Here is a 27525-nt window from a genome sequence, read left to right on the forward strand (position 1 = left end):
ACAGGTGTTACAATACAAATAAAGTGTTTATCAAAACAATGTTTAAGGAAGACTGTATGGTGATGACAAAAAACAGATAAGCTCCTGATTTAATCAATAAATATCAGTATCAAATTAAACTTTCTATATTCATGAAAAAAGACCAGTAGTTATTTTCTTGTTTTTGTTTTTTTAGTTCCAAAAATTAAGACATTTTTGGGACAAACTATTCCTCTTCTTTGGAATTTTTGATAGTATTTTTTAAAAATCTGCTTTTTGCTAACCAAATTAAAAGTCTAGGGCTTCCCTGGTGGCGTAGTGGTTGAGAGTCTGCCTACCGATGCAGGGGACATGGGTTTGTGGCCTGGTCCGGGAAGATCCCAGATGCCGCGGAGCGGCTGGGCCCGTGAGCCATGGCCGCTGAGCCTGTGTGTCCGGAGCCTGTGCTCCGCAACGGGAGAGACCACAACACTGAGAGGTTCACATACGGCCAAAAAAAAAAAAGTCTATTTCTTAGTCACAGTTTTACATACTCTACAGATCATTCTCTTCCTCAGACTTACCAATTATGACATGAAAGGGCTACACAAAGTTGTGTCAGATGGAACTGTCATTTTGCCAAACAATGATAAAGAGAAAATGTTTCTAAAAATATTAAGGTAATGTTTTAAAGTCAAAGATTATAATCTTTATGCTGTTGTTTTATCTACCTGTTTTTAAACCACAAAATCAGCTTTATTTAACATATAAACATATGATAAAGCTAAGAGATATAAACATGAAAATGCATCATATCAAAGGCACAGGAAAGTGTATTTTTGATGGTATACAAAATAGAGTGCCAATTCTCCCATTTAATTTTTAATAAACAATAACATTGCTAAATAAAACATGAAAGGACCATCAGCAGAACTTACCATTAGTTTCTAAACTTTTTTTTTTTTTTTTTTTTTTGCAGTACGCGGGCCTCTCACTGTTGGTGGCCTCTCCTGTTGAGGAGCACAGGCTCCAGACGCGCAGGCTCAGTGGCCATGGCTCATGGGCCTAGCCGCTCCGCAGCACGTGGGATCTTCCTGGACTGGGGCACAAACCCGTGTCCCCTGCATCGGCAGGTGGATCTCAACCACTGTGCCACCAGGGAAGCCCTAAACTATTATTTTTTTTAACTAGGACATCTCATAAGCACCAACATTAAAGAAGGTTATCAACTCCCAAACAATGAGAATATAAAACTCTGATAACGTCTTTTCTAGGTTTCATTTCATAAGGATAAACCAGTTCTTATTACAATGATCCTTCTAATCTACTAATATGGTAAATAAGCTTAAATCTCAATGAGTATATATGTATATATATTGCTGACATTTCAACTTCAGTCTCACTAATTTTTTTAACTGTATCTCAGCTATAACCACTCCTCTAAAAGTCATCTAATAACACTTAAAGAAATTAAACACATGAAATGTTGATAACTGTTGCAAATGGGAGTTCACTTTCTCCCTACTTTTGTGTATGTTTCAAAATTGCCATGTATTATTTTATTAAAAAGCTTAAAAAACTTTTTATAGACTACCCTTAAAAGTATCTTGACAAAATCTGTCATTTTTAACTCAAATGAATATATGTAATAGAATTTTAAAAAAAGATTCTGAAGGTTTCTTTAAGAAAAGGAAACAATGAGATTTAAGGACATCGTATCATTTTCAGATTTAACTTAAAATTGGAAAGCTCTAAGATCAATTTGTTGATCACTGAGTTAGAAAACAGAAGCCAAGGAAATAATTATATTTACCAGCAGAAACAAAACAAATAAAAAACTCCAAAGCATTATTTTACTTGACATTTAAAAATTTGAGACTTGAACATAATTTTCTAATATTAAACATATTGTGAAGGAAAAAAACTTAAAATAGAAAAAGAAATATAAATATGTATGTAAAAATGCTGCAATGACAAATTTAATCACCTTATTTAAAAATTTTTAAATATACTTTTACTTTCCCATGTCTTCAGGTCAGCATTAGCACTGCAGACAATTTAAATGATTCAACCTTTACAAAAAGGTTTCAGGTGATACCTGAAATCATATTATCACTGTCTTTAGAGTTTAGTTAGAATATTATTAACTACATTTTCCAGAATTTATGTTCTCACTTATCCAACATTCTGTTTCCTAATAAGTTAGACTATAAGTAAAAATGCCTTACGCTAATGTCTTATTCATAAATCTCTATATAATTAAAAAACAAAAAACACTACAACTCTAAGTTTCTCCATCTCATATAATGAAATCTTATATATCACCACTGACGTTTACATGTTAGATCCTGTACCTTTGTGGTGATGCAGGAGGGGTGTAAAATGTTGATTTTGAGGGAAAAGGTTGCTTCTTCAGTGCTTGCATAAGGTTGGGTTTATATTCTGGATCAACACACCATAAGGAGCCTTTTCCATTAACCTAGAATAAAATATATAAGAATTAGTAACCTGGAACTTTAAGACACACAAAATCAGTGTCTGAATGCTTTTAATAAATGTGTGTGGGGAAAAAAACCCAATAGTACCTTTTGAATACAAGGCAAAAGTTGATGTAAATCTGCTAGGAATGGACTGTGTGACTAAAAGCCCCAGAGGCAGACTGCCTGGGCTCCTATCCCCTGCCCTGCCACTGACCCGCTGTGTAATTTTAGGAAGGTTAACTAACCTCTATTTCTCTGGGCCATTATTCCCTTATTTGTAAGGTATGGATAATAACAGTACCTACCTGATAGGTTTGTTCTATGGATTACATTATGCATAGAGTACTCTGCACATTGCATGGCACTAGGGCCACAGGACTGCACAACTCTAGGACATGGCATTCACATCACATTCTGTGAGAATGATACAACACCAAGCTGTGCAGAGAACAGCATGAAGGGCTGTACAAGGTGGCCCTCCACATGCTAAGATGTCAACAAATGTTAACCCTTATCATTACTGTTAAAGAAAGAAAAGATTAGGTAGTGTCATTCTCCCAAAAGTGCTAAACAATATATTAGGTGATGCATATAAAAATAACTTCATTTTTTATGGCATTAACACTAGTGTTTAGTTTCCCATTTAAACTGTTTAAATTCAAGGCAAACAATTTAATGAAAAGATGGCAAAAGTCTCAAAGAGTAGTTAAGTCAAAAACTGAGGCATGGAAAAGACTCCTGTAAAAGATAAAAAAGAGGGAGAAGTATCAACTCTTCCCTCAAGATGGTTAAGTTACAACATTCGAGGAACTTCTGGATAATATGGTAATGGGCACACAAGCCCAGATTTCATGGAAATAGTCACTAGAATCTAAAAATAATACAATTTGTATGATTTCTGGAAACTAGAGAAAATATAACAGAAGTGCCCGCTAAATTGCAAATGGGAGGTGCCTGAAAGACTGGCTTGCCTGCTCCACAATTCTGCTAATATGAAGGAACACCTTACCAGGAAGGTAAGTAGACAACTTACCTGAAGAATCTCACGAAAATGATCTAATGTGCAAGGGGAAAGGCCAGGCTTTGAGATAATTCCTTCAAATAGGTTTGAAAAATGCTGAGTATTTTACCTCTTTCCTTATTAGAAGGTTACATTACATACTAGCAGATTAAGGGTCCTAAACAGTCCTGCTTTAATTAAACCTGTTTTAAGAAGTTTCCCAAAGTTATTTGACACAGAACCTCTTTCTCCCAGGAAACATCTGAGGAAGCAGTGTTCTGTGGAACACCTATGAAAAACACTGATGTAATTAATGAATTCTTGGAGAGTATACTTTCCAAATATTAACAGAAAAAACTACAAACATTGATTAGACCATGAAGAAAAATAAATTACCCTTTAAAGATCACTGTAGCGTAAAAAGAAAAAAAAATATCCCAACAACAAAATTCTCTGACCACCTGGAAATTTATAAACACTCTTGTATTAAAAATATATCCAAAAAAAATATATCCAAACTACAATTATAGATTATCTAGTAAATAAAAGGTATAAGAAACAGTTATATAAAAACTAAGTGGGTGTGGTCAAACGCCACACACACTAATTGAGCTAGTCAAACTAAATAACTGAAGGACTTCAGGAGCTGTAAGATCACCTGCAAACTCTTCCTTCAGAATGTATCTTTCCTACTTCTTTAGCTGAACATCCATCCCTACCTACACATCCTGAACAGTCTGACTAGATGCACATCCCTACAAATGTACCACATCTACCTACAGTTTACATACAAAACCCTATAGCCATGCAAAGAGGAGGTCCAACTGCAAATTCATCCCACACTGCCCCAGAGCTAAACACTACTTGTACAGAAGTTAAGAGTACAAGCCTTGGAGGAAGAATACCTATTTTGGAATCCTGGCTCTGTCACTTAACAGCTGTGTAACCTTTAGAAAAATGTCTATGTTCTCTGTGTACTAGTATGCTCAAAATATATATAAAACAGTACCTACCAGACACAAAAGCACTCAAACATTGGCTACTACTATTGTTATATTTTATGTTCATTTTCTTTGTAGTTTTAAAAATTGTTCGTTTCTTCCAGTCTAATAGCATGCAAATTTGTTTTTCTGTTTCTATTCCGCTAGTTACTGATACTAAATTTTAATAAATATTTTTGAATATATTTAATCTTTTGAAGATACAAATGTCAAAAATTAAATATAAGGTATAACCTGACCCCCTCCCACCATGATGTACAAAACTTCCTTAGAACTAACTCACAAGATTAGTGAGATTCAAACTGTTACTATTTTTTTTTTTTTTTTTTGCGGTAAGAGGGCCTCTCACTGTTGTGGCCTCTCCCGTTGCGGAGCACAGGCTCCGGACGCGCAGGCTCAGCGGCCATGGCTCACGGGCCCAGCCGCTCTGTGGCATGTGGGATCTTCCCGGACCGGGGCACGAACCCGTGTCCCCTGCCTCGGCAGGCGGACTCTCAACCACTGCGCCACCAGGAAAGCCCTGTTACTAATTTTTGTTTTTATGTTACACCTTTTCTATTTCAAAAACCCTTTCTTAAAATTTGAATTACACTTCACAACATTAACAATTATATAGACAACAATAAAACTGACCTGTGTCCTGTTCCCCTGCTCCTTTCTGCTTGTATAAAATCCTATATTATGTACGCTATTATCATTGCTGAAGATTTAATGTGATAAATTCCAGGGTGCTTCCATTTCCTGAACTCTTTTTCAAGGTAACATTAGCCTATTACTGAGGCTTTTTTATCTCTAAATATCATGTCATAACTATTATAGCAGAATGGCATAATGAAAGAATACTGTTTCACACGTTTTCAAACTGAGGTGCTAATCATTGCTTATTGATTGGCTACTTGATAGTGGACAAATCACTTAATCTCTAAGAGTCTGTCCTCTAATATTTTATCTGTAGAATTAAAAAAACAGGCCACTTCATTGAGTTGTGATGAGAGTCAAATAAGGTAATTCATATGTAAGTGACATAGAGCTGCAAACTAAGTGAATACTAAGAGATTATACTGAAATTGGCATATATCAATAGTAAGTGTATATGGCTTAATAACAATATATTCCTACTCCTCTTCTAAGAGATGAGGGAGTTTTTAAAAACATCAACAATAAGAACAAAAATCAATTAATTCCGAAGAGACAAAAGTTAGAAAAAAAAGAGATGAATTAAATTGATAAAGGAAAAACATTCTTGTCTGAGGAAAAGTATGGTAATTGAGTATAAGGCAGTTTTTAACATCCTAGCAACTTAAATATATTGGAAAAGAAAAACCATGGGTGTCAAATCACACTGTAATATAGTAAGAAACATACCATACTATCAGGTGAAACCTTTTCTGGTCTACAGCAGCAAGATATCACATGAAGTACACTAAACAAGTATTTGAAATTTTAATTTTTTTCCAAAGGAAGTCAAATTTTACAAATGTAGTTTTGAATTAAGTGATGGAACATCTTAAATTAGATATATTTTCAGTTGCTTAACCTAAGTGGTAAATGTGTTTTGAAGATTGGGAAATAAAACTTTAAAATGTTAGCACCCACAACATCCTTTGCCCCAAAACCACTTCAGTTTCATACAGAAAAGATATGCATGAATTATTTTTCATATATTGACTAAGACAATTATTTTAATAATTCTAACCATGTTCTATCTTGGTATTCCTGAGATTATACTCCTAGAAGCTGTTTAGTTCAAATCTACTTTTAAAATTCTCTTGTGAGAGAACTGCAAATAATTTTGATCTTTTAAGAACTATTTCTTTGAAACAGCAAATTGGAAGAACTGGTACTGAAAACTTGTAGTTCAGGGCAGTTAAGTGTCTTGAGTAAGTTCTCCAAATAACAGTCTGGTTTATGTTACCATGGCAGCACTTCCGTTCACTGGGTCTGTTCACAAACTATCAGTAACAAGATAAAATTATGTATTTGCTAATCTATGCTTCAGAGTCTAGAGCAAAAAACTTATTTGGAATCTAAGTCTCACTTAAAAACTTTGCTTCTTTATTAAGTTGTGCTTAGATGATGGAACACAAGTAATAAAGAGTTTTAGAAGTATTGTTTTAAAATAAATTTGCCTATTACAAGACACATTTTTTGTGCAATGGAAACAGGAAATGTGCATTCTCTCATGTACTATTTTGCATTTTGGAACTCTAAGGCTTCTGGACTTATTTGGTAAAGAACCACAGAAGCTTTTGAAGAAATGAGGAATATATATTAAGAATTGAACTTTAAAAAGATTTATCTTAATGGAAGTTGTAAAGAAAACTGGGAGAAGAAACAATGTTCCCTATTCCTGCAATGTTTTTATGTACCTGCCCTGTACATTTTAATAGTTTCCCCCCTTGACTACCTTTTTCAGTGGTTTTTAGAATCACTAAGTTTAAAAAGGGCATTATTCATAATTCTTGCTTATAGTGTGAACTTCTATGGTTGCTTGCATGACTTCCTTTCTTGGGATTTAGCTATTGAAGCAAATCACGACTACGAAAACGTAGAGACTAAAATTGTACTAAACCAGGCAAAACTTCTAATTTCATGTTTCCCAGTTAAAATCTCCATTAACTGTTTTAGTTTGGCTTTTACAAAAAGTTTGAAAAGCAGATTTAAGACTTCAGTGTTAACATTTAAAACATAAAAACAAATCAAAACAAAAAAACACCATGCCTAGTTTTTGTAATTTTAAAATTCTGAGACAGATAAATGCCAAGCCAAGATTTTTAGACCCATCTTTTGAGAGTGGTAACCATGGTATGGATGAGGGTAGGAAACTAATCAACAGCTATACCAGCTGGCTAGGTATCAATATCAATTTGTAGTTTGACCTGGACCTTTGTCAATCTTGTCTTCTTTTTTGAGATTACCATCTCTAGATAACAGCTTTCATCAGAAAAGTGCTTTCAAGGTTGCCAAATTCAGTTCCAGCATCTAATGGAAGTAAGTGTAACTTGCTTGCCTTTTGCCGACTGGAAGAGAAATACTGTCCTTTTGAGGCATTGATTCAAGAAGTATTTTATAAATTTTAAAAAAAGAAATTCACAAGCCTTCCCAATCCCACTTGAATGTATCACTTTCTTTCCAAACTTCAGACATTTAAGTAAAGTGATCCATTGATTTTCGTGAAGACCATCACCTACCAGTTCCTTCCCTCCCACCCCGACTTGTGGCAATAGCTGGCTAATTTTTATGCCAATGTATTACAATTTCTGTATTTATTCTCATATTCTTTATTAGCTCATAAGATAATTTCTTTCTCTTTATCACACTCTCCCTGAAATCTGGACTGTATGTTTTCCCATTCACTAACTTCCACTTCCTTAATTCCTTTCTTTCTCTAAAGATTCAAAAATGCTCAGGTTAATTATATAAATAATGCATACAATTAAAAATTAGGGACAAGAACAAATCCCTTTTGATCACTAACACAAATTATACCACACTAGACATATTGTTCTAGAACTTTACCACAATGAATATTCTTATATATTGAATGCATCTCTTTGTGTGCAAGTATGAGTTTTACTTAAGGGGAAAAATCAGAATCTGATCCACTAGATCAAAGGATACACACGTTTCTAATTCTAATAACTACTGCCAAGTTGCCCTCATGAATGGTCATACTAATTTACACTCCTATTAATGGTGAGAAACTATTGATATTGATTTATTACCCCATATCCTCAACTAATAAAACATTAAAAAATTTTGCAATCTAATGGGTAAAAACTGTTTTGTTCTTTGAATTTGTATGTCCCTGATTGCTAGAGAGGATGAACATCTCTGCATGTTTATGGCCATGTGTATTTCCTCCTCTGTGAAGCCCCTGTTCATATTCTTCTCAATTTTCCTATCAGGCTTTCTTTTTCGTATTGGATTGTATGTGTTCCTTACATACAGCGGTGTGCTGCTGACTGTAAACATCCCCTATCCACTTCGCATTTAATGACATAATGTTGGTAGCTCGAAAGCGGCCACAATAGAAATAACCACTGTTCATATATTTTTTTAAAACTTTTTTTTTTTTTTTCGGTATGCGGGCCTCTCACCGTTGTGGCCTCTCCCATTGCGGAGCACAGGCTCAGCGGCCATGGCTCATAGGCCTAGCGGCTCTGCGGCATGCGGGATCTTCCCGGACCGGGGTACGAACCTGTGTCCCCTGCATCGGCAGGCGGACTATTAACCACTGCGCCACCAGGGAAGCCCCATATATTTTTAATTCTAATCTTTTGGCTGCTACTTGTCTCAATCACTTCTTAGCTCATCATTTTCAAGTTTCTTTCTTATTTTTTTTTGCAGCATTTGACACTGTTGCTCATTCACACTTAAACTGACTCTCCCTGGCTTCCATTATACCATACTTTTCCTAGACTCTTCTACTGAAAATCAACGCTGAAGGCTTTAAACTTAGAGCTTTAATACCATAACATCACTACCATTCCTGTATCATATTTCTAAATATCTAGTAGACAGTTCCTCTTTTACATCCCATCATAAGCATAAACACAATAGGTCTAAAACTAGAAAAGAATTAAGGATACAGTTCAAAAAATAAAATCTAATAATGCACGGTGGAAAGGATACATCCAAAATTTCCAATGCTTTCAGTCATCTGAAAGGAAAGTTTGACTGGGGCAGGGGGATCTGCTTCCAAAATGGCTCACTCATATGGCTATTGGAAGGAGGCCTCATTTCCATGCCACAGGGGCCTCTCCACAGGGCTATTTAAGTGTCTGTATGATATAGCAGCTGACTTCCCATAGAGCTAATTAGCCAAGAATCCAAGATGGAAACCATAATGTCTTTTATAACCTGGATTCAAAAGGCACACTTCATCAGTTCCACAATATCCTCTTGGTTACACGAGTCAGCCCTATGCAGTATTGGAGGGGACTTCACAAGGGCACAAATACCAGAAGGTGGGGCTCATTTGGGGGCCATCTTGGAGGCTGGCTATAACAGAGACTGATCCTTTGAAATTGCTAAGGCTTTGTTTAATGGCCTAACCACATAGTTGGCCTCCATAAATGTTCCATGTGTAGTAGAGAATGTGTTACACAGCAATTTATTACATAGCAATAGATAACTAATAAGCTCCTTTAAGTTAGTTATAAGACGATGATGTGTCCAAATGTCTTGCTACCCAGGGTGTGTCCATGGATTAGAGGCATCAGGATGACCTGGGAGCCTGTTAGAAATGAAAGAGCCTCAGTACCCATCCTAGATTTGCTGAAGCAGAATCAGTATTTTAACAAGATTCCCAGATGATCAGTAGGTACAGTCAAGTTTGAACAGCACTATCCTATAAAATCCTTCAGTTACCAAAAAATATAAGTACTTATCCTTTTAACTTTTATTCTAAATAAGAATAGGAGATTTCTGCTACCACTTGGGGTATAGAAAGCCATAAAAGAACATCACTCACAGCCTAACAAGAAAAAAACAGGACTTCCCTGGTGGCACAGTGCTTAAGAATCCGCCTGCCAATGCAGGGGATATGGGTTCGAGCCTGGACCAGGAAGATCCCCATGCCGCGGAGCAACTAAGCCCGTGCGCCACAACTACTGAGCCTGTGTTCTAGAGTCCGCGAGCCACAGCTACTGAGCCGGTGTGCCACAACTACTGAAGTCCGCAGGCCTAAAGCCCATGCTCCACAACAAGAGAAGCCACCACAATGAGAAGCCTGCGCACTGCAATGAAGAGTAGCCCCCGCTTGCTGCAACTAGAGAAAGACCATGTGTAGCAATGAAGACCCAACACAGCCAAAACTAAATTATAAAAAAATTAATTTTTTGAAAAAACAAAATAGCCTACATAACCATAATTTTTTATGAGCCTATCTGAGATCTAAGGCTGCAAGACAACAGAAATAATTGAATTTTGAAGTATGACAGGTCCTGTGAGGAGAGACAAAACATATGAACAGTTTCACATTTGGTAGGCCATGGAAGAAGTGGTAGTCACAATAAAAGGCAAGAAAAAAAAATACTCAAAACTGTAGGCAGGCAGGAGACCGAAGGAAGACACCCTTGGAGACGGAGATAGATGTGCAGAACCTACCACGGTCTGAGGTTGGAGCAAAGATATCAGGCAAAGCCCATTCATGCTCCAGGCCCTGAATGAGCATAAGGTGAGATCAGGCGTCACTGTGGCAGAGGCACAAAACCTGCCTAAACCCTGGACAAAGCTCCATACCAAGCAAAAGCAGTCTGCCATTGAGAAAGAGGCAAAGTATATGCCTCACCCCAGTCCCCGGGAAAGGATGGCTGCTGTTGGGAGAAAAGTACAAAACCCAGCTATCTTCACATTTTACTGACACTACGCAATGTATTCAATACTACATGCCATTAGAAGGGCAGGAAATCTGTTCATGCCCAAATCCTTCAAAGATACAAAGCAGAGATCTGCTGCTGCTGGGAAATGGTCACTCACTTGAACCTAGAACTTCCCACTTATATTAGGCAACATCTACCCACCATGATGGGAATGAGAAAGAAATTGGCCTGAGTGCTGGAACAGTGCTGTCCAGTAGGAATTTATACAATGACAGAAATATCCTATTTTGTGCTATCCAATATGCCAACCACTAGCCATATGTAGGTAATTGGCTATTGATGAGTGCAGCTCTAGACTCCACTCTGAGTAAATGGGAGAGACTGTCCACTCGTGGAGGAGACAAGGAAAGTCCCACTCTTGAGGCACAGGTGTACAGAGTCTGATTAAGACTAAAACTGGAGCAGAAGAACCAAGAAACCCACCCTGTTCACACTAAGAACTTTGCACCAAGTAACAAGCAAGAGCAATCTATTGCTAAGGAAGGGGCAAGAGTACAGAGAGAAATATTCAACTCCTCTCACCTCTAAATGTGTCACAAACTGAAAGATGGAGTTGGAGCAGAAATGCTGAGAAACATCACCTGACATTGCAGGCCGCACACTAAGTACAAAGTGTCAACAGTCCATCTCTGTAGGAATGTGAAGACTATGGTACACTGAAGGTAACTATGACAACCACAAAACCCAAACCCAGCTCAATTATTTACTAGATTGACCAATACCTGTTCATACTAACAATGTGACAGAAGTAGAGGAATATCTATTTCTGGATCGAAATATTATTTACCTCAGTCTCTACCATTCTTTAACAAGCAATGGCTGCCACTTAATCCAAAATTATGCAACACACAAAAGCAGGAGATAAAACAATCAACAAAACCAGACCCAGAGATGGACCAGATATTGAAGTTACCAGACAAACACTATAACTATGATTAATATGCTTAAAGATCTAGCAGGAAATTTTAACAAAAATATGGCGATTATTTTTTAAAAGGCAAATGAAAATGCTTAAAAAATATGAAGACAACTTTATCAGGCTAATCAGCAGAATGAACACAATAGAGGAAAGAATAAAACTACAGAAAGATCGGGAGATTGGGACTGACATATATACACTAACATGTATAAAATAGATAACTAATAAGAACCTGCTGTATAAAAAATAAAATAAATAAAATTCAAATATTCAAAAAAACCCCCACAAACTATAGAAGGATCAATAGAAATTATCCAAACTGAAACAAAGAAAGAAAAGAGTAGGAAGAGGGACAGAGCAACCAAGAGGTGAGACAATAGCAAATGGTCTAATATATTTTTACTTGGAGCCCAGAAGTAGATGGTGAACCACAAGAAATATCTGAAGAGATAATGAAGAAAAAAACTTCTAAGTTTAATGAATGACAACAAACCACAGATCCAAGAACCTCTGAGAAACCAATGCAGGATAAAAATAAAGAAAAACACACCTAGGCACATCATAGTCAAACTGCTAAAAAGTAGTGATAAAGAGAAAAATCTTGAAGACAGATAGTAAGAAAAAAAATTACAAACAGAACAACAAAGATAAGAATCGTAACAGACCTCTCTTCAGAAACTATGCAAGCCAGAAGAGAGTAAAGTCTTTAAAGTACTTAAAAAAAACCTGTCAACCTAGAATTCCATACCCATCCTCCACAAAAAGGTTAAAAAAATACTTCATTGCCAGTAGACCCAAACTATAAGAAATGTTAAAATCAACTTCTTGGGAAAAAGGAATTGATCCAGATAGGGCATCAGGATTAGTCAACTTTTTCTGTAAAAGGCCAGATAATAAGTGAATTAAAATTATTTGAAGGTAGACTGTGATAAATTAAAAATATATACTGAAAACTGTATAGCAACAAGTTAAAAAAAAAAGAGTAGCTAGTAAGCCAATAGAAGAGATAAAACTGAATCATAAAAAAATACTCAATTGACAAAAAGGCAGGAAAAGTGGAGAAAAGGAAAAAAGAACAGATACAGCAAATAGAAAAAAAATAATGTAATGACAGATTTAAATCCAACCATATCAGTTACATTAATGTAAATGATCCACACTCCAGTTATAAGGCAGAGATGGTCACGGTGAATAAATAAGAATAATACATAAATACAGTGACAAGAACATTACAGAAACTAAGAATAGAAAGTTAGAACATTAAAAAAACTAATCATAACTGAATCACTTTGCTGTACACCTGAAACTAACACAACACTGTAAATTAACTATACTTCAATTATTAAAAATGTTTAAAAAAGAGAGAAAATAATAATAAATAAACCCTAATTTATGTACCTATAGTAGACTGAAAATAATTCTAGGTTTATATCAATACTGAAGAAATTTTAAAACTTCTCAAATGAAAGCAAATGGTGAATATAATTAACCTCAAGCTGAAGTAATCTGATTGACTATTTTTTGTCTTCCTTTGATTTCCTCATATGTTACGATCTCCATGTTAATTCTCCCCCACCTCCCTAAATATAGCAATGTTCATAAACACTGACCTTGCCATGGCTTCTTTCCACTTTCTGAAAACATTTATTCAGGGACAGATTATGTCGAACAGAATTCTTCCAGCCTGTTGGTGCGGTTGCAAAATATGGGAAGCGGTTCAGTATCCAGCTATAAATTTCTTTGACAGGCAAACATTTATTTGGAGACTGTTCAATAGCCATATAAATGAGAAGACTAAAGGAGTATGGGGGTTTTGAAGTTGCTGATTTTTTTTCTGGGTTCTGATAGCACGACGGTCCTAAGGATGGCACATCATCTCCCTCTATGTCATACAATGGACTAACAATTGGAAGACCCTCACTTCCAAAGCTGAAGTTTGTTAGGAGATTAGTACTTTCGTGAAGCCAGTTCAAGTTTGTGAGTTCATCATCTGCTGACTCACTGTTCACTAGAGTGGCCTTTGGCCTGGCAGCATCAACAGCTTCAGGCAAGCTTCCCATTTTGTAAATCTGGCTTAATCCTGCAACCTTTTCAGCTCCTGGAGTTTCAGCTCTCTTTTCTGGAGTCATTCCAATTATTGGACCCATTTACTCTTACAGTTCTGCAACAAAAGAAACAATTATCAGTCAATGTAATACTTAAGATTCGTAAACTCATGGAAGAAGGAAACATATTTAAATATCCCCAAATCAGAGAAATTTTGCAATCAATATCCCACATAATATTTAAGCACAATATTTGTATAACAAAGATGCTAAAGGTTACTATACAAGGAACAGAACTTATTTCATGTTACTTGAAATGACTACAAATAAAATGCAGCACTATAGCACAATATGTACAGGTGATATTAACAGAATTAAATAATGTATTTTGAATACTTATTAAAGTCCCTAGGCTTTAGTAACTGCCTAATAATGTTTGCTGTTATTAAAAATGAACAATTATTTCTTTGAATTATAAAACTATAATTTATTCATCTTATGGATCTATGACTTCACTGTAATTAACAGTCATACATATGGCTCAATACAAACAATAACCAAATTTAAAATAAAGCTCAAATAATAATTCCAAATAAACCCTTTCCTCAAATCTGAAATACCATAAATAATTTCGAATATTTTTATAGTATATCATACTAAAAAGATAACATTCCTTAGTAACAAACTAAATTCGTTACTAGCAAAATTATATTTACTATAAATTTATTATTTATTTGTAAATTCCAGTATTTTTTTTTTTGCGGTACGCAGGCCTCTCACTGTTGTGGCCTCTCCCGTCGCGAAGCACAGGCTCCGGACGCGCAGGCTCAGCGGCCATGGCTCACGGGCCCAGCCGCTCCGCGGCATGTGGGATCTTCCCGGACCGGGGCACGAACCCGTGTCCCTTGCATCGGCGGACGGACTCTCAACCACTGCGCCACCAGGGAAGCCCCAGCTTACATATTTTATTATAGAGAAATAGCTAAGTAAAAGCACATCTATTTAATATTTAGTAGTTGTTAAAAATGACTGTCTTGAAGATGGTGAAGTAAACAAAAAAGCTTATTAAAAACTGGTGAAAAAGTAGGAAATATACAAAAAGCTAACAGTGCCTTATATTAGTAACTTGGTAATTTTTTTCTGTTATATTTTCCGGTTTTTCTTTAAGGTGTTTATTATTTTTATAGTTTAAAGTTAAAACAATATACTCAAGGGGGAAAAGACTGTGTTAGACTATTTTTTAGTTGTAGTATTTCCATTTCACAAGAAACAAAATCACAAAAAGGTCACAGACTGATCAAAGACCTCTAGTCAAAAACAGAAGCCACCTCTCATTCTTAGTACAGTTTATTTTGTTATTAAGCTTTTCTGTAACACAAATTAGTTCACTGGTAAGTAGGGGAAAGATTTTAGTACAATGTGAAAGTCACACTGGTTTGTACATGATTTTTCCCAGCCTATGTCTTTGCACTACTAAATAATAAGAGCTGAACCCCAAACAAGCTAACACAGTGGAAAGCAGCAAGCTGCTGAAAATACAGTACTGTACGCAATTCTCATTCAACCCATGTTCTTCCTCTTGGCACAGCCTGGTCACACGCATTGTCTTGAAAATACTTAATGAAGTCTTCTCTGCAAATCTTTATGCATTTCACTCTGGCCTCCATAACCCTGTAGCTTCAACCCTTCCTTGCACACCCTTCCACCAGGCTACCTTCATCTCTTGTTTTTTAACCTTAAGTCAACTGTAGTATTTCTTTATATGTAACAGAGTTAATATATCTTTTTAAATATTCTAGTATTCTTATTAAGACTTATTTTTATTAGTGTTCTGATTACAAAGCTTTGCATATTTTGGGTGCGACCCATCAGCTCTGCACAATTTCAGTGTTCTCAGAAATACATAATATGTAACATTACAACAGAAAGGTCTGTATATTTTACACCAAAATCAAGAAAACTTTTAGTTTTAAATTTTTATGAAACTACTTCTTAAAATGAACTGAAAGCATTCGATAGCAGATAATTAATAATGTGCATGGAAGTTTGCTTCACAAAGCAAAATAAGTAAAGAAATAAAAGGAAATCTGGGCTACTGATGTATTGATAACACTTCCTTTTAGTAATCTTTTAAGAACAATACTTCAACAAACCAAATTTAACTGTTACACATAATAAATGTCACTCAAAATAGGCACTTAAGGCCTAGAAAATAAAATGTGGGATATGAAAATGTATCCTAATTTCTTAGGTGTATAAATAACATAACCCAAATAATGAATACATCCACTACAAATAGATTTCCAAAACCAAGACATTGGTACAAAAAAAAGGCATGTAAATGTACAAGACGATTTAGCAAAGTACACATTTGTGTTAAGACTCCAAATCTACATTTCAGGGAAGGACAGAATTACCTCTCACAAGGAGAATTTTCAAAGTGGAGAGTTCAAATAAACCCAGTACAATCACTCTGGAGCCCCTGTCTAGAGCTTCACTGTATGACGGCCATGGCAGCATCTTGAGAAGACAGCTCAGGATTAAAATGCACCATTTTTTCCCACAGCTATGCAGCGCATGCATCTCCACAGCTGTCCAACAGAGAACTGCATGTCTGCATATTATGTTCAATGCTACAATGACACTCAACTCCAGGGCAAGAAAAACATAATAACATTCCATATTGGAATTCTCACATCACTTCTCAAAAGGTTAGAGGAGAGCACTTTTGCTTAGGTTTGTATTAACACTGGTCTGAGAGGAAATGCTTGACAGAGAGTAAGTAAGAGAAGGGAAACTAAGGCAGAGAATTTTCAGTGTCATCTAAGGTACAAGGTGCCAAATTACAAGGTATTAGAGGTGTCACAGTGATACCTTTTTTTAACCCGAAATAACTAAGGAACCTCCTAAACACAAAATGTTGGTTAAAACCACATAGATTTTATGACTTAATTTATCCACATTTTTAATTGATTGTATCAGATTAAGCAAATTTTTCCTTTATAGTTAGAATCCTTAAATATTATATTATTTAGCCCTCTAAGTTTTTCACACATCATGTAAAATTGAGTTGTACTGAAACTTGTTTTCCCCCCCACCAAATTCATTAACATTATTGCAGCAGTAATTCATTCTTTTTACAGATGACTTATATTCTACTTTATGAACATACCACAATTTATTATACTCTTAAAAACATTTATTTATGTTTGGGGCTATTACAAGTAGTATTGTTATGGACATCCTTGTTCATATCCCTTGGAACACAACTGTAAATAAATTTTCTGAAATTCTAAAAGCAGAATATATGTGAAGGAGTGGACTTATTCGGTCAGAGTATTCTTTTCTTCAATTTTAACTGATAATGACAAATTGCTACCAGGATTGTATGTGTATTTTGTTTGCTCCATGTACTCATCAAAAAAATTTTTTTTGCCAACCTGATGACTATGAAATTGTAACTCCTTGTGGTTTAATTTGCATCTCCCATATAAGTAATGGGGTTGAATATCTCTTCATATACAAAAGAAACATAAAAGTCAAGTAAATATATATGGCCAACATATATATATATATATATATTTGCCATTTAGATTCCCTCTTCTATTAAGTGTCTGTTGAAGTCATTTGTATTGTTTGGATACCAATCCTTATATGTGATGCAAATATCTTTCCCTATTTAGGTGGCTTGTCTTTTTATTAGTTGCCTATTAATGAAAAAGTTCTTAACTTTAATAGGGTGGATTAACCCTTTTCTTTATGGTTACCATAGTTTGTTTCTCATTTAAGAATTCCTTCTGGGGACTTCCTTGGTGGCGCAGTGGTTAAGAATCCGCCTGCCAGTGCAGGGGACACGGGTTCAAGCACTGGTCCGGGAAGATCCCACATGCCACGGAACAACTAAGCCCCTGCACCACAACTACTGAGTCTGAGCTCTAGAGCCCACGAGCCATAACTACTCAGCCCACGTGCCACAACTACTGAAGCCTGCATGCCTAGAGCCCATGCTCCGCAACAAGAGAAGCCACCGCGATGAGAAGCCCGCGCACTGCAACGAATAGTAGCCCCCGCTCACCGCAACTAGAGAAAGCCCACACGCAGCAACGAAGACCCAACACAGCCAAAAATAAATAAATAAAATTTATTAAAAAAAAAATAATTCCTTCTGTACACCAAATTCATAGAGCCTTTATCCCATACTGTCTTCTAAATGTATTATAGTTTTTACCTTTCACATTAGGTCTTCAATTCATAAAAAAAGTTATGTATGTATTTTTTACTCAATTTCATTTTTTTACATATGGATACACATCTGTTCCAGTATTATTTGTTAAAAATTTTCTCTTTCCTGCTGGAAGAACCAATTCATCATTGGCCCTTAGCATCTCTAACATTCTCACCAGGTATGCCAAGACTGAAAGGTCTTTATGTGGGCCATTTCTCAGGGTTGTGTTTGCCACAAACAAAATTGAGGGATGACCTAACATCTCCCAGACAAAGGGCAGTGCAAGCTCCATTAACATTTCTTCTTTCATACGTGAGTTATTTAGAAGAATATATCTTAATTTCCATGTGATTTTTCTTCTTACTGATTTCTAACTTAAATGAATTGATCTATAGGATATGAATCCTTTGAAATCTGTTGAAACTTACTAGATGGTCCAGTATGTGGTTGATTTTCATGATGATTCAGCTGATGTTTCCACAGTGACTGGGTGCAATATATGTCCGTTAGATCATGCTTGTTAATTACATTAAGTTTTCTATATTCCTGATTTTTTTTTTTTTTGGTCTGCTCTCTTTACCAATTAATGAGGAAGATATATTACAATCTCCCACTATACTGGTGAAATTTATCAATTTTTCCTGGTAGTTCTATTAATTTTTGCTTTATTTGTGGTTTTGGTTATTAGTTGCATACAATTAAAACTTCTAAACATTCATGGCGAAATGAAACATTTACCATTACTTATCAAGTCTTCCTCTCCCGTTGCGGAGCACAGGCTCCGGACACGCAGGCTCAACGGCCATGGCTCACGGGCCCAGTCGCTCTGCGGCATGTGGGATCTTCCCGGACCGGGGCACGAATCCGTGTCCCCTGCATCGGCAGGCGGACTCTCAACCAATGCGCCACCAGGGAAGCCCATTACCATAACATTTTTATCACACATACTCATCAAAATCCAAAGTTACTTTTAATCTTCTCCTGAGTAACAAAAAGATCTTTTGGATACTAGCTCCAATCACCTCTCCCCAGTTTATAAAATAAACTGACAATTAGTAAATAACTAAAACAACTGCTATTTCAGTTTTTTTAATCCCATAAAACACTATTATTATTGTTTATACAGTTTTTAAAAAATTAACTTACACTTTATTAACATACACTTACCACTGTCTTTGATCATCATTCCTTTTTGAATCTCAGACTTTCAATGACCACTTTCCTTCTACTTAAAATGGTCTGCTAGGGGGATGGGGGAGCGATGGAGTGGGAGTTTGGGGTTAGCAGAGGCAAAGTATTATATACAGAATGGATAAACAACAAGGTCCTACTATATAGCACAGGGAACTATATTCAATATCCTGTGATAAACCATAATGGAAAAGAATATGAAAAAGAATACATGTAACTGAATCACTTTGCTAAAAAGGAGAAATTAACACAACACTGTAAATCAACTATACTTCAGTTAAAAAAAAAGTGGTCTGCTAGTGAACTTTCGGATTTCTCTGAGCATGTCTTTATTTTGCCCTTGTTCTTGAAAGTTATTTTTTGCTAGCTATAGAATTCTGGGTTGAACTAGAGCAGGTCACAGCTTCTAGATTTATTTTCACTGAGTACATCATTTCATGATCTCTATTTCCATTATTGTTATTGAAACCTGATAACCCTTTGAAAGTGTTCTGTTTTCTCTTAAAAATTTCCCCTTTATTAACCTCTTTTATATTTTCCCCTTTATTGTCTCTCTGTACTGCATTCTGAATCTCTTCAGGTTTATCTTTTTTTTAAAATGATGTAATTGGAATGTTTATTTATTTATTTAAATTTATTTATTTAAATTCATTTAAATTTATTTACTTATTTATTTTATTTTTGGCTGCGTTGGGTCCTCGTTGCTGTGCAGGCTTTCTCTTGTTGCAGCGAGCAGGGGCTACTCTTAGTTGCGGTGCACAGGCTTCTCATTGCAGTGGCTTCTCTTATTGTGGAACACGGGCTCTAGGCACGCAGGCTTCAGTAGTTGTGGCTCGTGGGCTCTAGAGTGCAGGCTAAGCAGTTGTGGCGCATGAGCTTAGTTGCTCCACAGCATGTGGGATCTTCCCAGACCAGGGTTCAAAACCATGTCCCCTGCACTGGCAGGTGGATTCTTAACCACTGCGTCACCAGGGAAGTCCCACGTTTATCTTTTATTGTATCATTTTTTCTTCAATGGGGTCTGTTTGCTTTTACCTATTCCTTGAAATCTAATTTCAGTTACTGTATATTTTCATTTCTAGAACTTCTGATTCTTCTACAAAATGTTTGTTTGCTCTTTTCCTCATTTTTAAGCTTTCATTGAACATATTAAATATAATTATTTTATATTTTACACCTGATAATTCCAAGATGTGAACCATTTGTAGGTCTGATTCTACTGATTCTCTTACATTGTGCCCTGTTTCCTTAGATGGCTTGTAAATTTTTATTTTAAGCAACTCATTTTCATTATAACTTTACCAACAGGAATTCTTTGACAATGATGATTTGTGCTGCTTCTGTCAGGCCCCTGGGAGTAGTAACAATCCAGGATCATTTAAAATTCTTATAACAGAATTCAAATGCGAAGTATAGAAAGTGAGGAAGTGGAAAAAGGTAAGAAAAGCAAAGAGAGAAAATAGGGCAGAGGGGACTTCCCTGGTGGTCCAGTGGTTAAGAATCCGCCTTCCAATGCAGGGGATGCGGGTTCAATCCCTGGTCAGGGAACTAAGATCCCATATACCACGGGGCAACTAAGCCTGTGTGCCACAACTGGAGAGCCTGTGTGCTGCAACTACAGAGTCCATGTGCTCTGGAACCCACGTGCCACAATTAGAGAGAAGCCTGCTCGCCGCAACGAAGGATCCCCCATGCTGCAACGAAGACCCAAAGTAGCCAAAAATAAATAAATATTAAAACAAAACAAAACAAACAAAAAATAAAATAAAATTCTTAGCTTGAGGTCTAGTGTGAATTCAGGCTGCAAACCAGTGCGAGGGCTGGTTTGTGGTAACAAATTTTCAGTAGAGATTTTTTATTTTTCCTGTTAGCAGCAATATTATAGAAAGATAATTTTCTTTGTTGGGAAAGAATTTCTAGATCACTCTTACACCTAGAAGGTATATACCCCTATGGAAAAAGGGTTATTACTGGAGAAGACTGCTAAATGTTTTACTCTGGTGGCTCTGGGCTTTGCTTCCTGATCCCTGAGCCCCCAAAAGGCCAGGAAAACAGAAGCTCACTTGATTTGGTAAATACCCTCAAGGCAATAGCCAGCTTCAGTACTCAGCTTACCTCACTGGGTTTCCAATTAGTGTTCAGTCTAAATATTCTTTACTTTTGTGCCAGAGCACTGATGCATTTTGTCCAGCATTTTAGGTTGTTTTCAGCAGAAAGACTAGTCCAGGTACTTAGTTCCCCATGCCTCTGGAAACGGATGTTTACATTAGTTTCTGATGGCAATATCTCTAAAGAACATTATCCCATATTTTAGAGCACTGGTTCTTCTCTAACTTACATTACACCGTATTTTAGAGCACTGGTTCTTAAGTTTCTTCTGCCTCCACACACTTGAGGAATTTCACTTACTCCTATCACTAAGAGTTGCTTGTTATGACAGTGATTCCCAACTGGCAGTAGGTAGAAGACATTTCCTTGGAGGTGAAAGGTGGTAATCAAAAATTGTGAGTACATTTTTTTTTTTCAAGAGGTTACTTCTTCTCATCCCTTTAAAAAATCATACTTTAAATATAGGAAAGGTATTTTAACCCCTTAACTATGATTCAGGCTATTATAAACAAAGATTTGGTAAAGGATAATACTTATAGGGATTGCTCAAGTATATAGGACTATTTGCCACTTTCTCAGTGTTTCTCAATAAGTGTGTGCCATGGATAAACTCTGGGGGCCACAAGTTTTGCAAATTTTCATTTTGTGTTTTCATTTCAATAACAATATAAAGAAAAAAACGAAAGACTTAAAAATAAACTTACTTCAGAAACTAAAGTCAGTGATTCTAAAAATGGGATATATAATTATTTTCTTTAAAAGGGATCCATATATTATTCCAGTTACAAATACTGCTTCACACTCAAAGGTCTCACATTTGCTATGCTTGAGTTACTGGATTAATCTTCCTAGTTCTATATCCTAGTCCTCAGTTGTACTGTAGTCACTGTACCTGATTATACAGGTATATGATCCCTTACTTAAAATCCTTGAGGGCAGATATATTTCAGAATTCAGAATATTCTGGATGTTAGAAAGGGACTACAATGCACACGTGATATGTTATACAGTGTGTCAGTGAGGTCTGAGGCAGGACCCCATAATAAAAATGTTAATGTTTCTGCAGAAAAATGTATATTCACAGTAAGAAGGGAGTAAATAAAGACCATCAATAGTCTTATATCAGTTCAGATCATGTTTTAACACTACATGGGTTAAGAGAAAACTTTTGGCTTTCGGAGCACTTTGGATTTCTAAAACATGGAAATACAATTATAGAAGCATTATCTGCTATAGACTGGAAATCCAGATAAATTTCATTAGAATTTCATATAAGATATGATAATGCACCTTAAGGTGCATGAATGTAATGCATCAACTTTGTAATTTTTTTCCCCAAATACTTAGGAACCCCTTTTTGTCTACTTGTAGTTTAATAGTTGAGGATACAGAATAAGCAATTTCCTGACAACCAGGAAATGTATTATATTATAAATTCTAAAATGTCTGAAGTATCTAAATGTATATAGGAATTTAAAATATATTCCAAAACTAACATATAAGCTATATTGGATTATGATTATAATATCTCTACATCTGGTAATGTGGATAAAAGATAGAAAAAGCGAAGTATAAGAGATACACTATTCAGAATAATCTCTCCTTGTCCTTTTCTAAGATGCTTCAAGAAGAAACCTTTTACTCCTACTACACTCATGGCTCCGTTGTCATAGGTGTTAGATTCTATGGTAAAACAGTGTACAACTATAAAATGAAAGGCTTCTTCCTTGAGAAAGGAATATATATGTGTAATACTAGAAGGTACTAAACAGAAGGTTGGGGAGGCAGTACATTTGAAGTTAAAATTGTGAAAGATAAGGCAATTTCATATTATAAAGTCATAAAAGTGAAATCTAAATCATTATTATTAACATTAGAATCACATCTGGTGGCAGTGAAGCAGAGGGTTAAAGAGCATGAGCTGTGAAGAGATATTGCCTGGGTTCAAATTCCAGGTCTGCCATTCAACAGGCTATAAGACCTATCAACGAAGAATTCTAACAGTACCTACTTTCATAAGATTGTTAGTACAAATTAAATGAGAATAAATATAAAGGACTCAGAACAAACGTAGAGAGTAAGTACACAATAAATACTAGCTATAGAGATGGTAATTATTATTACTGTTATTAATTTTAAAATTATTATTAGCTTTCTTCCTAAAGTAGTAGATTTATATATGTTATATCTCTCGAATACAAAAAAATGAGGGTATAAAATCAGTAACTATACTTTGTGTTTTGAAGAAATTAAAAAAAAATTCTAGTATTAAGGATGGGCCTCCTTTATGACCAGTGACACCCTCTGGTGAGGCAGAAATTAGGACTTCTCAGAAGAGTGCTGCAATAACAGTTTCATCATTTTCTTTATGATGCGACTTTCACTTCCTTATTCTGTTTCCATGAACTTTATGTATGTCAGTCTTTTACCAATCATACCACATGACAGAACCTTTCTTCAAATCTTTCTAGTTTAATAATCTAAAAGCATTTAAACCATATAAACTTTCAGAACTTTTTTAGTTTTTTGTTATTAATGGCCCCAAAAGATTTTAAGTTCATTTATTAACAGCTGCCTAATGCTAACATTCTAACAAAAGCATTTATATAAAAAAAATAACTACATTACCTCTGAAATAAAATATGTTGAGTTTTCACTAGTAATGACATTCTCAATAACAAAAAGATACAGTGGCAAATATAATGCTATAATCAAAACAGGACAGGAATATAAATATCTACATATATAGTTATATTTATTTGTATCTGACTAGTTCAGAATCTATCATGAATCTACCGAATTCTTACCAAGTTAAAATATTCAAAATAATTTCTTTAAGATATTACTTATATTACTTATACTGTAAATTTCAGGATAACATCTATAGTACCTTAAAAATAGACTCATGTATATAAAATTTAACAACCCAAAAAAATCAGGCTCTCAGTCCAGCAATTCTCATGAACATAAAAGTTTTTTAATGTATACCTTAGTAATATAAATCCATAGCAAATAAGAAATAATTGCAATTAATTCAGTTCTACTGTGTTTAATACTTTTAAAAAGTGCTTTTCAAATTATATTATTGAATTTCATGTTATACTTTTCAACTTTAATTACGTTTTTATCTTACCTATATCATAGTTCTTAAGAACCCTAAATCCGTAAGTTATTGTTTGCAAGATACTTTTTTAATTGTTACAAATTTAGATTTAATCCATAATATTATTTAAGAATTCATTTTAGGAAATGAAAAATAGCACTGAAAAAAGACATCAAAATAAAATAATAGTTAATTTTTGATATCCCAAAGGAAATTTATTCCAATTTATTTCTTCCCTGCACCCTTGAGCCAATCATTGAATATTTCTGTCCTCATTACACAGAAAGGATAAATGAGGAAAATCAATTTTGCTGTTTCTAAAAAAATTTTACTACACTGGACTAAAAAGGAAGCATGCCATCTGTTATGTTCTACTAGAACTGGAAAGAAGTTGAAACCAGCTCTTGAGCAATCGTACTGAGAAGCCCCGAAGAAGACTTAAAGCACGGGATGATTAATCTGGAACTATGTGGCAGCATCTGACCTACAGATACAGTTGTTTCTCACCGTCTTCACCCTACTAGTCTAGCTTCCTATTTAAAATCAGTCTCATTATAAATACTTTAAACATCTAAATTCCTGAAGCATGTGACAAATGAGTATGATATTTGGTTGTATTTAATTATACATATTTACAATTTCTAATTATGCTTTTTTACATGGTCTTAAGACATCTGGAAACTTTATTTCTATTGACTTGCTATTTTACCTCTCACCAAGAACTTAATGTCATCAGTAAATTAAACAATCTTAGAAGTGTGAAAAGAGTAACCCGAGAGTAGGCCCCTTCTCAGATTTGTGGCTTTCCCATCCAATCACTTTAAAGTAACCAATATAAAAAACCATTTGACAGGCTAAGACAACCCTAGCAAGGGGAAATAGGCTGTCATTCACTTAGCTCACATGACTAAACAATGTTTTCCATAGGAAAAAAAAATCTACTACAGAGTTAAGGCATACACAGAAATCGAAAATGTTTGTGAATTTTATCAGAACTGCCTGGCAATTACTTCAATTCTTTACTGTAATTTAAGCTTTGTCTCTGATTAAGATTTACGATATAATAAAAGGAATTTCCATCTAATTTCCCGCTCCTTTCCTCACCTGCACCTCCTTAGGAATAAACCATTTTTATTAATTAATTATAAAACATACCATAACTCAAGACTGGAAGCCACAGTACTATATTTCCTAGATTTATTCAGCAGTATAATAATCTTATAATAAGCTCAACATAAAATATTTTAGCGGGCTTCCCTGGTGGCGCAGTGGCTGAGAGTCCGCCTGCCGATGCAGGGGACGCGGGTTCGTGCCCCGGTCCGGGAAGATCCCACATGCCGCGGAGCGGCTGGGCCCGTGAGCCTTGGCCGCTGAGCCTGCGCGTCCGGAGCCTGTGCTCCGCAATGGGAGAGGCCACAACAGTGAGAGGCCCGCGTACCGCAAAAAAAAAAAAAAAAAAAAAAATATTTTAGCAGTTTACAGATACTAATTATTTTCAAAATCTTAAGAGTTCCTCATTTTTAAATAAGGAAAACAATTTTCTTGTTAATTTATCACATTGGTAGTGATAATAGTGTAACACTTATTGAGCACATACTATTTGCAAGGCTTTGTGTAACAAATTTAATGCTAGAACTTTAAAGATATTCTATTAACTCAAATTATCTGATAACTTTGGTAACCCTGAGGTAAGAAAATTAAGCCATATAAAAGGAACTCACAACCTTTCCTACAATACATTTTTGTTTTAAGGTTCTCTATTATAAATACTGTCCATCGCATAAAATCCAATATTGAGATTACAGGGTAGATTCAAATCCCAAAAGTACTACTGCAAAAAGACGTATGTTTGATTATAATGCTACATGATGTCATGTATCCAGGACAACTGAAGCATTATGATCTCTTAGGGATAAAACTGCCTCTTGGTCATAGATTTAGGTGACACAGCATGTGACCCATTGTCTCTAAACAAAAAATGTGTGCAGCTGCATTTTCCTGTCAAGAAAGGGAAAGGGAGGGAAGGACGCAGAATACAAAAGGGTCAAAGATTTGTCTCATAGAGAAACAGTTTTTCAAATGGGGTAAAAAAAGAAATAAAATTGGGGGGGGGGGTCTTCCCTGGTGGCGCAGTGGTTGAGAGTCCACCTGCCGATGCAGGGGACACGGGTTCATGCCCCGGTCCGGGAAGATCCCGTGGAGCGGCTAGGCCCATGAGCCACGGCTGCTGAGCCTGCGCGTCCGGAGCCTGTGCTCCGCAATGGGAGAGGCCACAACAGTGAGAGGCCCGCGTACTACAAAAAAAAAAAAAAAAAAAATTGAGTGGGGGAAAACACCTTTCCCCAACTCGTGCTAAAAGCAGAGAACACTAAAATTGGGGAGGGGAGTGGGATCTGTTGTGGTAATCTTCCACTGAATCCACTTTTCTCCTAAGTTAACTTGCCCAAATACATTGTGTAACCATGGTTCAAATGCCATGTCTACCTAAACAATTTTGTGCTACTTGTATACAGTATATAGAGGTTCCCTACACATTGTTACAGCACTTGTCTCCCCCCACCCGCCAAAAAAGTCTCATTGTTCATTTGTTTCTTGGAGAAATTAATATGAAGCAATAGCTTTATAAGTTAAAAAAAAAAGACTGCTTCTAACCAGTAAACAAACATGATATTTTCCATATAAAGACCAAATATATATATATATTTTTAAACAATGAATCCCTAGCGCATAACCCTGCCTTTCACACAGAGAAATACTGGTTTCAAAAAATAGTACCATAAGAGATCTAAGTTGAGTGAAAATTGTTTTCTCTGTCGAGAAAAATAGCTATTTCTAATAAATGTTTTTTAAAAGTTCATGACAAAATAATTTGTAAACTTCTATTAGTATCTAAAACATAGCACTAGTTTACCTTACATGTTACTAAACATAGTGATAGAAAAAAAGCGCTTACTAGCTTTCAGAGTAAATCTACCTGAGAAAACCCATCTTCTCAATCTTTGGGACTACAATCAATGCCATATCTGAACCAAAATGCGTTAAAGGCTGAAAAAAACTGACAGTACAGAAAAACAAACAAACCAACCACAAATGGAGAGAAATATCCTT

At 35.6% G+C, this 27525-nt stretch overlaps 1 protein-coding gene across 5 annotated transcripts in view; it reads right to left on the minus strand.

Annotated features, from left to right (window-relative positions):
• The window catches only part of FOXN2 (forkhead box N2), a 55980-nt gene that overhangs the window by 12829 nt on the left and 15626 nt on the right, over positions 1-27525 (minus strand). For 2 of the 5 annotated variants that reach the window (XM_060026660.1, XM_060026662.1), the window contains exons 2-3: positions 13355-13905; positions 2313-2437 (exon numbers count right to left, since the gene is read on the minus strand). In XM_060026660.1, coding sequence (XP_059882643.1) covers positions 2313-2437; positions 13355-13891 — 662 coding nt within the window. In that variant the 5' untranslated portion in view covers positions 13892-13905. Of the gene's footprint in view, positions 1-2312; positions 2438-13354; positions 13906-21320; positions 25672-27525 lie in introns of those variants that run through there. The other 3 variants (XM_060026661.1, XM_060026663.1, XM_060026659.1) reach the window with 3 other exon arrangements.

The sequence above is a fragment of the Delphinus delphis genome, chromosome 12 (assembly GCF_949987515.2).
Source record: "Delphinus delphis chromosome 12, mDelDel1.2, whole genome shotgun sequence".
Classification (NCBI taxonomy): domain Eukaryota; kingdom Metazoa; phylum Chordata; class Mammalia; order Artiodactyla; family Delphinidae; genus Delphinus; species Delphinus delphis.